General features: G+C 43.6%; 1 protein-coding gene across 11 annotated transcripts in view; it reads right to left on the bottom strand.

The window, feature by feature from the left end:
- TCF12 (transcription factor 12) overlaps positions 1-12,396 on the bottom strand; it is a 158,014-nt gene that overhangs the window by 3,551 nt on the left and 142,067 nt on the right. For 8 of the 11 annotated variants that reach the window (XM_052672619.1, XM_052672617.1, XM_052672621.1 and 5 more), the window contains 4 exons: positions 5,666-5,780; positions 4,472-4,643; positions 3,279-3,511; positions 113-266 (listed from right to left, as the gene is read on the bottom strand). In XM_052672619.1, coding sequence (XP_052528579.1) covers positions 124-266; positions 3,279-3,511; positions 4,472-4,643; positions 5,666-5,780 — 663 coding nt within the window. In that variant the 3' untranslated portion in view covers positions 113-123. The remainder of the gene's footprint in view (positions 1-112; positions 267-3,278; positions 3,512-4,471; positions 4,644-5,665; positions 5,781-12,396) is intronic. The other 3 variants (XM_052672622.1, XM_052672624.1, XM_052672628.1) reach the window with 1 other exon arrangement.

Raw genomic sequence — 12,396 nt, 5'->3', positions numbered from 1 at the left:
AGGCAGCACCACAGCTTAGAATAAGCGGATCATCTTCCAAATGTCAGCCAACAGAATGTAACAATCAGATCCAGCGTCACCCCAGGCACCCCGCCCCAGACAAGAGACCTACCTGGCTGGTGTTCACATATGACCCATAGGGTTGGTAGTTTCACTCAGGCCAGGGTGGCTTCCTGGGTGTGGTGTTGGCGGCTCTGCCGATACGGCAGAAACTTTTTCTTCTTCCCTTCTCTTAAGGCAGGCTGCTTTAGGGTTTAGGTTTCGTTCTGCAATAGAAAATTAACATCCCATAGGCTGACACCAAAGGGAGTATCGACGCTGCCATAAAAATAGCTATGCAGCATCCCTGAGTTCTTAAAGGTGTATGTTAAAGCACAGGTGCCTAAAGCTGCAGACAGGCTCTGCTGAAAATCCAGCCCTGCAGCTCCTAAATTGGTGTTTAAAAAAAGAGGTTACTTCCTGCCTACATACACCTTAAAAACACTGCGAAAGAAGTGCCTCTCTGTCACAGAAAGTTGCTACAAATGCAAACCGAGAAAAACTTCCCGTAATTTGTAACAAATCGAAGAATTTTGAGTTTTGTTGATAGCTGAAGTCACACCAACCCTTCTGACATCACACAGCTTTTAGTAACATTTCTGCTTCTTTCTTTACCTTCAGTATTAGCTTGCTCTGAGAGCAGGAGGTAGAATTTCTAAAGTCAGCAATTCTCTTTATACCCCAAGTCTGTGAAATCATCCAGCACCCATCATCATATTCTTCAGATTTAGTCACAGAGAGCAAAAGGAATTTGTTACCCTATTTCCTGTCCCACTGTAAAGCCAGTACTTTTGTAACTGCCAGCTGTGGGCTGTTGAAGCACTTGCAGCAGCATGCTTCTACTTCTCCACTCAGCTTCATAGATGGAGATGTGGATCTAGTTTTCAAATAATTGACAGGTTCTGAAACTCAACCATTTCTGTTCTTCAAAATGGCTTCTCATGAATTAGACTGTAAGAGACAAATCTTAGTGGCCAGAAAGACAAAAGGTATGTAATACATTCTGTCAGCTGAAAGAAGTGTTTTTCTTCCCAGTACATACTGAATTTAATCGACATGCTGGGGCATTTTTCTAGCTATCAGCAACCCTATTTTGCACCTTAAGATTGCAGGTACAATTTTAACTGTGAAGAGACTGCCGAAACTGACCAGGCAACAGCAGCTCATTCAAAACCTCTAGCCCTCCTCTTCACAAAGTCCCTCTGTTAGCCACAGTTTGCTGACCCACGGCCATTTTACAGGGTGCTTCTCTAGCTAATGTGACAGGCAGTTCTGCACAGACTTGCTAATTCTGTTTTCATCCAAACCATTACCAACAGCCTCCTGCTGGAACTCCTAAGGAACATCACTCCCACAGAGTCTGCCCAGAAACAAATGCTAACTTCTCTTAACTAGAGAACTAGAACCAGAGAACCTTTTCTGTAGGTTTCATGTAGGTTCAAATGTAGCTGGCCTTGACGTTTTACGAAAGATTTAATTATGCAGAAACTTCAAAAGGAAGTTAATTTAGAGTCATTTAAGAAATGGAGATTAAAAGAACGCTAGCTTACAGTTATAAGATTAACATCTGAAATGCATCATTTTGAATAGCACCAAACACAGCATGAGAAGATCCATTACCAACAGAGAAGAAATGGTTGATGCCATTAGATAACACAAGAGTTAAAGCTCCTCTGGATGCCACATAAAGCTGTGGTCACTCAGTTTCAGGATACTTAACGGAGACCGGAACGGTGCAAGGAAAAACGGGGTGAGATGAAGCAGGGAACACAGCCTTCCAATGCACAGCAAGTAGAGCACAAGGTGAGACGTATGCACGAGGAAGGGAAATTCCTCAGTTTAATCTGTCTGCAGGGTAAGTCCACATTAATTGCAAGTTTGTTTAGGGAAAAGGTTTCTAACAGTGTTACATTTTGGAAGCAGCCTCTGACCAAAGCCAAAGTGATTTCCTTCGTTTTCACACAGCCTGTTTGATGTTTTTTAACCACTAAAAGCCATTAATGTTCTTCTGACTTCATAACAGTCAATCTCATCTTGCAGAGACAGAAGAGCATTTTCAAAAAAACCCCAAGGTCGAAGTCTCAGAAATGCTAAGATTAGCTGCTATCTGATCTGCAGAGTAACACCAATTTCTGCATATGCCTTGCAAATATTCTGACTGGAGATACTGCATTTATTTCAAGACAGGTCAGCAGAGCTGTCCAAAAATCCTTTGCACATTATCCTTACATAAAAGTTTGCATTAGGTCACTCACTTTGTCACTCCGCACTGACTTTTAACAATTGCTTTGCTTCACTGCAAGCAGCTAATTTGGAAATAAAATAAAAATAAGGTACACAAAAATAAGACATTGATGTCATTCAGTGACATCAGTGATTCAGAAATGTAGCACTTCAAGTAAATATGACCACTGGCATCATCAACATCTGAAAGACTCTCCCCATCTCAACGCACTTGCAGAGAGATGCTGAAGATGGTTATTTAACAGCTCAAGGGAGCAAAGAAAGAGGATGCTCACCAGTTTAAGTGACAGCTTGTGAGTGGCAGAGGTGCCTCAGAATTTTATATGCATCTTTGAAATTAGGTTTAAATTGAGATTAAAACTCTTCAATAGCTTCTCTGACAGACAAGAATGCGACAGCTGAAAAACTAAATACAATTCCTGGAGGTATCATCTCTCCTTAAAAGAAAGTGAACTGCAAAAAGAATTCTTCCTTCTGCAGCTATCAGTAAATTTATTTCTTATCTGGAAAAATCCCATGGAACAGGGTACAGAAAATTCATGCAAAATGAACCCAGACTCAAATAACAGCTACAGGTTCCCTCCTTCTCCCTACAACACGCTTAATGCAGAAACCTGAGGAAATGCAGTTAACTCACTACATTTAATATCTCAGTTGTGTGCGGTTCATCTTCAATGAGATCTTGCTTTGCTCCATCATCTGTACTACTGAACGAGCACTTGTCTGAACTGCAAAAGCAAGATGTGTCAACGGCTTAACTAATTCCCCTAGAGCACGTGGTAACAAAACGCTGTGCGGCACAGGAAAGAACAACAAGATGGAGCACACACCCAGCGCTCCCTTCCCCCCCCTTTGTTTTTTAGAAAGCAATTCCTTGTTCCTCCTAAAAAGCTCGGAACACAGCTACAGAAGCCAAATGCTTTTGGCAACCGGTGCGCTGGGTTATCCCACACTGCTCCATACTGAGTGCCGCAGCACAGGGATGCGCTACTGACCTCTCACTTGCTGCTCCAGACTGAGGATGACTGCCACAGCCTGGTGAAGAATCAGCAGTTTTGTCTGTGGTTTCTCACTCTTCAGATGAAGCTGACACATCCGGCCAAGTTCTTTAAACGCCTCGTTAATGTCTCGTACACGCAAACGCTCTCTGGCATTATTTGCCATTCTTCTCTCCTTTTCTCTTTCTATTTTCTGCTCTGGGTTTAAATCCTCATCTTCATTAGTACTGCTGCAAGAAAGCATAAATAAAAGTATATCAAAATATCACTAATAATTCAAGCAAGTCACCCCACTAGTTCAGAAGTCTCACTCTCAGAAATTAAAACCTCTTCCTATTTACTGCATTTCATATTGAATGTATGAAATAATAATAAAAAAAGATTAGATATTAATGCTTCAGTTCTCTCTCACGCTTTTCTAAAAAAAACTTCAGTGGCTTTTGCCTAAGGAATATCCACAGAACACTGCCTACACACTGTCAGCAGTTCTAGGCAGAGCAGAGGAAACGCGCTGCCTTGGAAGCAAAAGGAACACTGACTGCTGCTCGACTCAGCATCTGACACACCTTTCAACTGCTGGGACACTCAGCTGTCTTTTCAGATGAAGAATGAATCATTTTCAACAAATAGTTTTTGCTGGTTTCCAATGTATTGGCTTATAATATAAAGGCATTCCAACAAACTGCCATTAAAAGTGCTCATTACAGAAGGTTTACTGTTGCTAAAAGATTTGCCTGGTCAGCTCTAAAACTTTTTTTTCCTCCCTTAATACCCAATTTAGAGCTAAACACATTTATGTTTATCATTACTTTTATCATTTCACTTATTTCACCAGGACACAGCTCTCCACCACTACTGGCTCCCACTTGAAGTACAAAGGCTGTGTCTCAAGCACTCTTTGGAACTTGATGATCCCTGAGGTCCCTTCCAACCCAAGCCATTCCATTCTAGTCTGTCACGATAGCCATCTCTGGGCATCCCTGGGAATTTCAGGTGACTTTCCAGGAAAAAAATTTTCTATCCTGTATATGAGTAGATACTAATACTGTAAACTGTATTTCAGCTGCCTATTGATGTACGCACTGAGGCAATGCAAAGGCTTTGAAATAAACTTACCAAACTTAAAGAAAATCTCCAACTGATGGAGAGCATTAATGAGGCACAAATTCTCGTTCATGTCAGCAACTCACCTTGTTCTTCCTCTAGATGAAACCTTGATATCCTTTTGGGAGGACTCATCATCTGATTTCATGTCATCCGATGAGGGAGGCTCATGTATATTTTCATCCTTCTCCTTATGCTCAGATTTGATTTCTGTTGGACCTATAGCCACAGACTGGCTCTGCAAGCCACCTGACAGTGCTGCGAACAAACAGATCCGTGTGAGCATCGCGGGGCCAGGCACTACCTCTGTAACCTCACACAGACACTGCGATGGCAGGCCAGAGCACAGCCAGCACTCTGGGAAGCCAACACACAGAACTACATCTGCTAACGGGCTGAATACTTGGAAAATTTCTTCTCAGAAAGAGCAGTGAGGCTCTGGAACGAGCTGCCCAGGGAGGTGTGGAGTCACTGTCCATGGAGGTGCTCAAGAACCGTGGAGATGCTGCGCTAAGGAACACTGTCAGGGAGCACGGGGTGGGTCAGGGTCAGACTGCATGACCTGAGTGGTCGTATCCAGCCCTAATGATTCTGTGAGCAGCAACAAAAGATGAACCCCAATAATAATGCTGTACTTGGACACGTGTCATGGGGTCGTAAAGGGATCTTAATTAATCCAGAGCAGCCTAATCACCGAAAGACGCTGTAGAAGATGGAAGGGCATTTTGCAAAGTACGAAAATTTGCACCTCAGGTCTGGGTTGCAAATCTGAGGGCAGGTCTACAGCTGCGGTGACAGAGGGCTGGGCCTAGGCCACACCTGCCATACACAGCCCTACACGGCACAGGCACGCTGATGAACAAGTGGACTTCTGTTTCCTATAGCTTTCTCCTTTGGACTGAAAATTAAAGGAACTGTAAATAACTGTGTGGAGACACCTCCTTTTACGGGCTTGACTGAAATGGGCATCAGCTCACTGCAGCCCTGGAGGTGCAGGTTACATCCACTGAAAGCAGAAGGCAGCAGCTACACGCAGGGCCTTCTATGGAAACCAGGCACCAAGCAGCAGGGCAGGGCTGACACGAGGATGTCCTCCAAATTACTGCAGTGATCCCTAACAGTGGTATTGTTACAGATCTAAAATTGAAGTTAATTTTCTTTTCTCTATCTTACTTATGTTCATATCCCCTCTACTGATGAACATTCACCACCATCTATAACCCTCATTGGCTCTGGATCATTTCAGACCCCGTTCAGCATTCAGTACTGCTGAAAGTTACCTCTGTAGCTCTCTTGTGTTTTGTGATTTAGTTCTGTGCTCTGAGCAGAAACTGTACTGGGAAGAACTGCGTGGTTGCTGTTGAGGCTGACGCTTTCCTCCCGATGAGCCCCAACCTAAAGGAAAGCAAAGCAAATACTTCTGTCAGAGATGCAATTCGAAGAAAGTAGTCCAAAAACAGAACTTTAAAAGACAAGTTATTTGCTGGATTAGAGATCAGAGTTCAGGTTCTACCTCAGCAAGGGTTGAAAGATGCTGTTACAATATGCCACTTGATGACAGCACATTGGATTAAGCTGTGCTCCAAGCAATGACCAACACCTGTCTGGAATAATGTCACAACCTCACCATTCTCTCCAATATTACCCCACAGAACAACATTTTATTCTTCATTTATACCTGGGAAGGATAAGACTCGATTAATGTTAGACTGCTTTAAGGCGCTGCAACTGTCAACCGCAGGGCTTGTAACAATTTGATCCAGGAGGGAAAGTCATGGGGAGCAGTAATTTTCACTGCATGTGAGTGGTTTTTGTATATGCAATGGACAAAAGCATTATACATGGATAGATGTACAAGCACACAGTTAAAAAACACAAAAACATCACATTTCTTAATTGCTGAAACAGGATTAGGAAAGAACTAGATCTAATTTCAGAACGTTATTTTATTCACTTCAATATTTTTCTCCCATTTTCTCCTTTCTCAGCTACGTACATTTCACTAGTCCCATCACTGCATCTGATCATACCAAAGTAATCCAGGCATCCAGCAATTCTCACCATGCCTCTGCTGGTAACACGTCATTTCTTTCACAATACAACACACACTTCTAATAAGCACTGAGATGAAATCTTAGAAAATAATTATTTTCAAAGTTCCCATTTCACACTTACTCGAGTAAGTTGATGTGAAATGACACTGCTGCAATGTAGCTATGCCTGCACGTACTCAGCTTTAACAGGTACATTTCTTAAAAAACGGCTGCTCAGTACTGATTAACATTGTCAGTGCAAACATAAACCAATAATATTCTTCAGTTTGCAAAAGGAAGACATAAGGATACACTGCCTGAACTTAAGTAATTTGGAATGTGGGCCGTGTAAAGCTTTTGATTCAAAGAGCACAAAAGTCTTTTAAATATTTATGATACAACCAACGTAATACAATTAAACAGTTAAAAATAAAAAGAACAAAGATGAGGGATTCCACTATTATTTGTATAGTTACAAGAACTGGCTACAGATGAAGCTTTTTACTGGAACAGTAGCAAACATGTCAACTAGAAGATTAAGCCTTTAATTAAATAGGTTTATTGCCTGGAGTTACACATGAGAACCACTGTTTTCCAATAAATCCTTCAATCCTAGTAAACTGCTGAGCTTTGAATCCCTCTTGAGTAATTAATGCAGCTTTTACCTTTCATGTCTTAGTATGGATTTTACCCGGAGAGAGATAAATACCCTTATGCAAGTTTATCCTTTGTTTAATATACACTCGTTCCTGTAAGCTAACACAGGAACAGAAACAGGAAGGGGGACCCCCCAACCTGCCATCGCATCGGGTCACTCCGGGCTGCAGAAAATCTCACAGACAGCACAATACCCACTGCTTTCTGAGGCACATTTCCATCTTCCACCTCACAGCTCTGTGAGGAGCTCCCGAAGGGCTGCAGCCAGCCCTGTTCCACTGCAGCCCGCAGGCAAACCCGTGCTGCACACAGCTCCAGAACTGAGCCGACAAGGGACTGCCCTGCCCCGCTGTGGTGTTTTCCTTTCTCCCGGTCATGCTTAGTCCTAACACAGGAGGGTGCTTTTATTCAAGCTACAAACTATCCATCACCTCGAGGGCAGATTTTTTCCTGAACTTACTTCTTAAAGAAAGGCAAAAAAAACTCTTACAGCTGTGCCCAAAGCCAACAGCTGCCAGGAGCCTGGCAACTAGAGCGAACCTAGAGGAGCAACAGATTAACACATTTATTCTGATAAAGGCAAAAAATAGATTAGGAAAAAAAAAAATCGAGACAATGCTTCAGTTCTTTGAACAGGTCTACAAACCCACAGCACGCCACTTAGATTAACGAGGTCTGTGCAGGACTCTCACGGGCTGCAATGCTGCAGAACTGACCGCAGTGTGTTTATCTGCTCTGTGGGGGATACCCAGAGGGGCCAACAGGAGCCCCAGACCAACCCGTGCTGAAGCTGCTGCACACTGAGCCCAGGAGCTCCATCCGGTCCTACAGACCCCACACACGGTGATGGCTCACAGGTACCAGTCTGGAGCTCCTGTCTTTACACACCAGGTTGGTACGGTCGGTCCGCTTTTGTTTTTTTTTGCCCTCCACTCTGATTTCACAGGAAGATAAAAAGACTGCAGCGTTTATGTTTAAACAGAACACAACTTTTGAGCTTTGTTAACATCTTCTGAAAGACATTTCATACCACCACCAAGTCTTTCCCTTATTTCAGCACACAGCCACAGCTGGACTGTGCTGCCTGCCGGGCTGCTCTCCTCACGCTCAACCTGGGCCCCTCACTGCTGCTGCCGACAATGCCCCCATCACAGAAACGCCCACACAGTACCTCAAGGGCACACACAGACCGAGAGCTCTGCCGTTCAGAAGCGGTATCTGAATGCATTTGCACGCTTACCAGCCCCCTGCCTGCTCCTGCCTGCCAGAGGCGGAGGGGCGGCTGAAGCGTGCAATCTGGACTATTTCAGCATAATGACGTTAGCAGAGCTCTCTTTGTAACCCGATTCCTCCCACGAATGTTTCTCCTCCACTTCCTGGCGCACGCAGCTCTCCCAGCGCCCGCCATCCCCGCACAGTGCTGGGCCCGTGGCTGCAGGGCCACCGTCGGCACACAGCTGAGCCGTGCCCGGCCCCGCACCGAGCGCCGCCGCAGGAGCACGGCAGCAGCACCGTGCCGGGCCGAGCCGCAGCTTCGTCCCACCTCGCAGCCGGCGGCGTGGAGCGCGGGTCCCCGGGCAGCGCTTCTGATGTGGGCTATTAAAAGCCATCCGCTCCCATTGCGCCGTCCCACCAATAATGACTTGCAGCAGTCAGTTTTATAAGCAAACAGAGTTAATTCATCCTCTCGTGAGCTGATGTAGCCTGATTTTTGTGATCTCTCGCCAGTAAACCCTGAATGCTCCGTGCAGCATGGAAGCCACCAAAGAACTGGACGGCGCTCAGAAAGCTACAGCGTCAGGGGCAGGGCTGGAATGTTTTAGAAAAAATCTGAAAAGCGACCAGCCCAGAAATCGTGCCTCTTAAAAATACATGTCCATCACTCGCATGTTCACTGCAGTGCATTTTTTCTCTGTATAATTAAGATCTAATTAATAGTTAGGAGTCATAACAAGCCTAAGTTTTATCTTAGTCAGTAAAACCACAACCTGAGACAAGCATGTCCTATACATACAACCGCCCCACTGCTGTATTTATCTGTATGAACAGACAGCCCACACACAGTTGGACTCGAGATCAGGAGTGCAGAACTGAGCCCAGTCGATGCAGCAGTGAGGCCTGAGATCTAAACCAGAGCACGGGGCTCCGAGCTTTGGACAGCAGCACCAAGCTGCGCAGCGCACAGCCACCGATGGCACAGTGCTGCCTGCAGGACGCACTGATGGGGCGCAATGGAAACCTGCTGTTCATCACCAGCTCCGCAGCTCACGCTGCAGCATGATTAGAAGCCTTCACTCATATTTCCCCTTGGACTTATCTAAGCGTATTGAGAAATATACACACTGCTCAAGCCGCAGCAGCCGGTCACTTTGGCCACAGTCACTAGCATCATTTTAACTAGAGTGAATGTAATAAAGACAGAGAAAAGGACTTTGGAACGAGGCTTTTTACACGGCAGACAGTTCAAAGCCTGCAGCTCCAGCAGGGCTTGGGCAAGAGCAGAGCCTGGTGCTGGCGAAGCTGCCCAGGTGTCCTTTGGTGATTTTACGCGACAGCAGAGGGAAGGTGAAGGGAAAGCAGCCATCTTCATAGACTCCTGCAGTACCTGGAAAAAGGCCTGCGCCTGGGGATTGAGTTTCATCCTTAGCTGAGTTTCCAGGCCTTTTATTTATTTATTTTTAATCAATTCAGGCTGTTCTTTTTCCATTGTATTGCAATGACAAATAAAAAGCAGCTTGAATAAGAACAAAAAGACTATTACTTCTTAACTTTTCAATAATACATGAAATAAAATACAAATCAACTTCAAAGGCCACTTAGCAAATATTTGATGAGTTTGAGATATTAAAAATCTATTTGAATAAGTCTAATGGGCAGCCCAGCTAAAAAGAAAACAAGAACATTCAGAGCGAACAGGAAATGAAGTCAACCAGAGTTTTAAAATAAATCTGGCTCAAAAATTAAGCAAATGTTAAAATAAAACCATGTCTGGTTACACTAATTACATAAAAAGGAGTTAAATTACTCATTTCCTAGCTCCTTCTGCCAACATCATCTTCTTCAAGGGAAATTAAATTTATTTTTTTCCTTTTCCTTGCTACAGAACAAAACTGTTTTGTAGAAGATACTGCCGTCCCGCCCAACCCCCTCAAGGAAGTTTCATTTATTGGTGAATCCCACTGAACACTTCTTGACCAGAAAGCCCTACCAGCACATCAAACAAACAAAGGGAAACACGCTTAGTAACCGTGCCATTTCTAGCTGCACTATCAGCCAGTACTTACCATTTTCTTAACGTCTGCAGGAGGTACTCTGAAACTAAGAGAAACGTCATTTCTGAGCAAATTCTACCTCTTAAAGCTCAGCTCTGTGCCATGCACTCTGCTCTTTCACATCCCTATTTCAGGGAAACGAATTCTACAAGTGCTCTTGGGGACAAGTAGGCAATGAACACTCCAAGCGCTGCACCTCGTGCCCCTGCAGCACTACCGAAGCAGCCGCCGCTGCTGAACCCCTCCGTGTCCCCGGCAGCCACATGTGCCACCCTGTGCTCTGCGTGCAGCTCGGGATTCCATCCCAAGTCGTGCTGAGTTCCTGCAATTGCAAATGATGTCAAAGGGCACTCTTCGGGGACTGGGCAAGGCAGCAGCACGATGCTTTCTGCTGAAGCCAATTTTTCTGATGTAACTTTAATTTGTTAATCCAAAAAATTCTTTAGCTGACTTTTTTTTAAAGCCAAAACTGATCTGCAAGTTTGTTTCACCATGTGAGGGGAAAATACAAAAGTGAATCTTTTTTTTTTTTTTTTTAAATTTCCTGACCTAAAGATATTTTTATCAGGCAGCAAGCATCCTTCAAGTGAAACTGCAGAACGATCATCGTAAGATAAATCAAGTTTATATTACATTTAATTACACACTAACATTAAACTACAGCAGACCAAGGAAACTTCATTTGTTTTGGAGAGTCATTTTCTACTGTCACCCATTTTAATCAACACTGAGTTGATAAATGCAGCACAGCTCGGTCTCCACCAGAAGCAGACTTTGGTACATCCTGGCACGGCGTGCGTCTGACTGAGCGGTGTCAGAAGGCTTCACAAATTGCAGAACAATTTTATCGCTGCAATTTTGGTCACCCATTTTACCCTACACCATGAAGACCTCCGAAAGAAGTTTCCTTTTGCACAACTGTACTACAATCTATTCTAGAACATGGTAAAACTTTCCCTCCAGCAGCATTCTTTAAATATTAACCACGAGGCAGTACTAGAAAAAATTCTGAAGTATTTATGTATCATTTCCTTCATTACTAAAAGCAATTGTGAACTTGTACAGAGATCTAAAGCTGGATATGCCATTGGAAAAGCAGCCCCCCCCAAAGGCCCCAAACACACGCAGCTTATAGAAAGTAACCAGTTCTTTTTGATGTTTACTGCAGCAGTTCTGAAATTAATATAACTGGATGTGTGACGTGCAAATGGGAGAGCCTGGAACTAATTCTGTTTTATAGAATACAAACCCTTCAGCAATCGGGGTACCTAATTATTTTGATGATAGGTGAAATTTCGCCTTGATCACACAGCGCCCAGCTGCGAATCTGTTTTATAACAGAAAATTTCACAGCGTGTAACTGGTCTTTAAAGTTACACTGTAAACATGCAAACACATGGCACCGCTAAAATAAGCATGTTTTTAAAAAGCTTTTTCCCCCTCAGTATTTTTGAGAAGAGGGGAATGAAAAGAAAGAAAAAGGGAAGTGAGCAACTCCACAAATATATTTCATTTCCTACACAATGCCTTTAACGCGTTTCTGATCTCTGAAAAGCTTAACTACATTTTTCCTTCAGAATAGTTCACATTTTTAAAGAAACTAAAAGGGACGGATTGAATTATTTAACTCTTCTTGGGGATTAATCTAAAAGTTGTTTCCTCTTCATTGTTACTTACTCTACAGCTGTGCTCAAACTCCTTTTCATTTAGGGAAAAAAAAAGTTTAATTTTTGAGCCTGCACACACTATGGTTCCACATTCCAACAGCTTCCTCCCAGTCCTCTGCCAGCATCTGCTATTGAAGACTAGTTCCAATTTACAATAAACAGCTTTTCCAGACCAGAACACTTGAAATTCAGTCCTTCTCGACTGCTTTTCCCATTCAATCTCCCTATTCACCATTTCAAGGAGAAAACTGTTCTGCCAATTATTACACATCTGGAAAAAATGCATGTATAAGCTGAAACGCTCTCAGCAGAAAGTTTCAGCTTTCCGCATATGGTCACAGCGGGATTTTATGGGCCACTGACCAGGCCAAAGTCTAAGTTT

Source organism: Tympanuchus pallidicinctus, unplaced genomic scaffold (genome assembly GCF_026119805.1).
Source record: "Tympanuchus pallidicinctus isolate F22 unplaced genomic scaffold, pur_lepc_1.0 scaffold12, whole genome shotgun sequence".
Lineage (NCBI taxonomy): Eukaryota > Metazoa > Chordata > Aves > Galliformes > Phasianidae > Tympanuchus > Tympanuchus pallidicinctus.
Note: the sequence above shows the minus strand (reverse complement) of the source record. Positions and strands in the feature narration are given on the sequence as shown.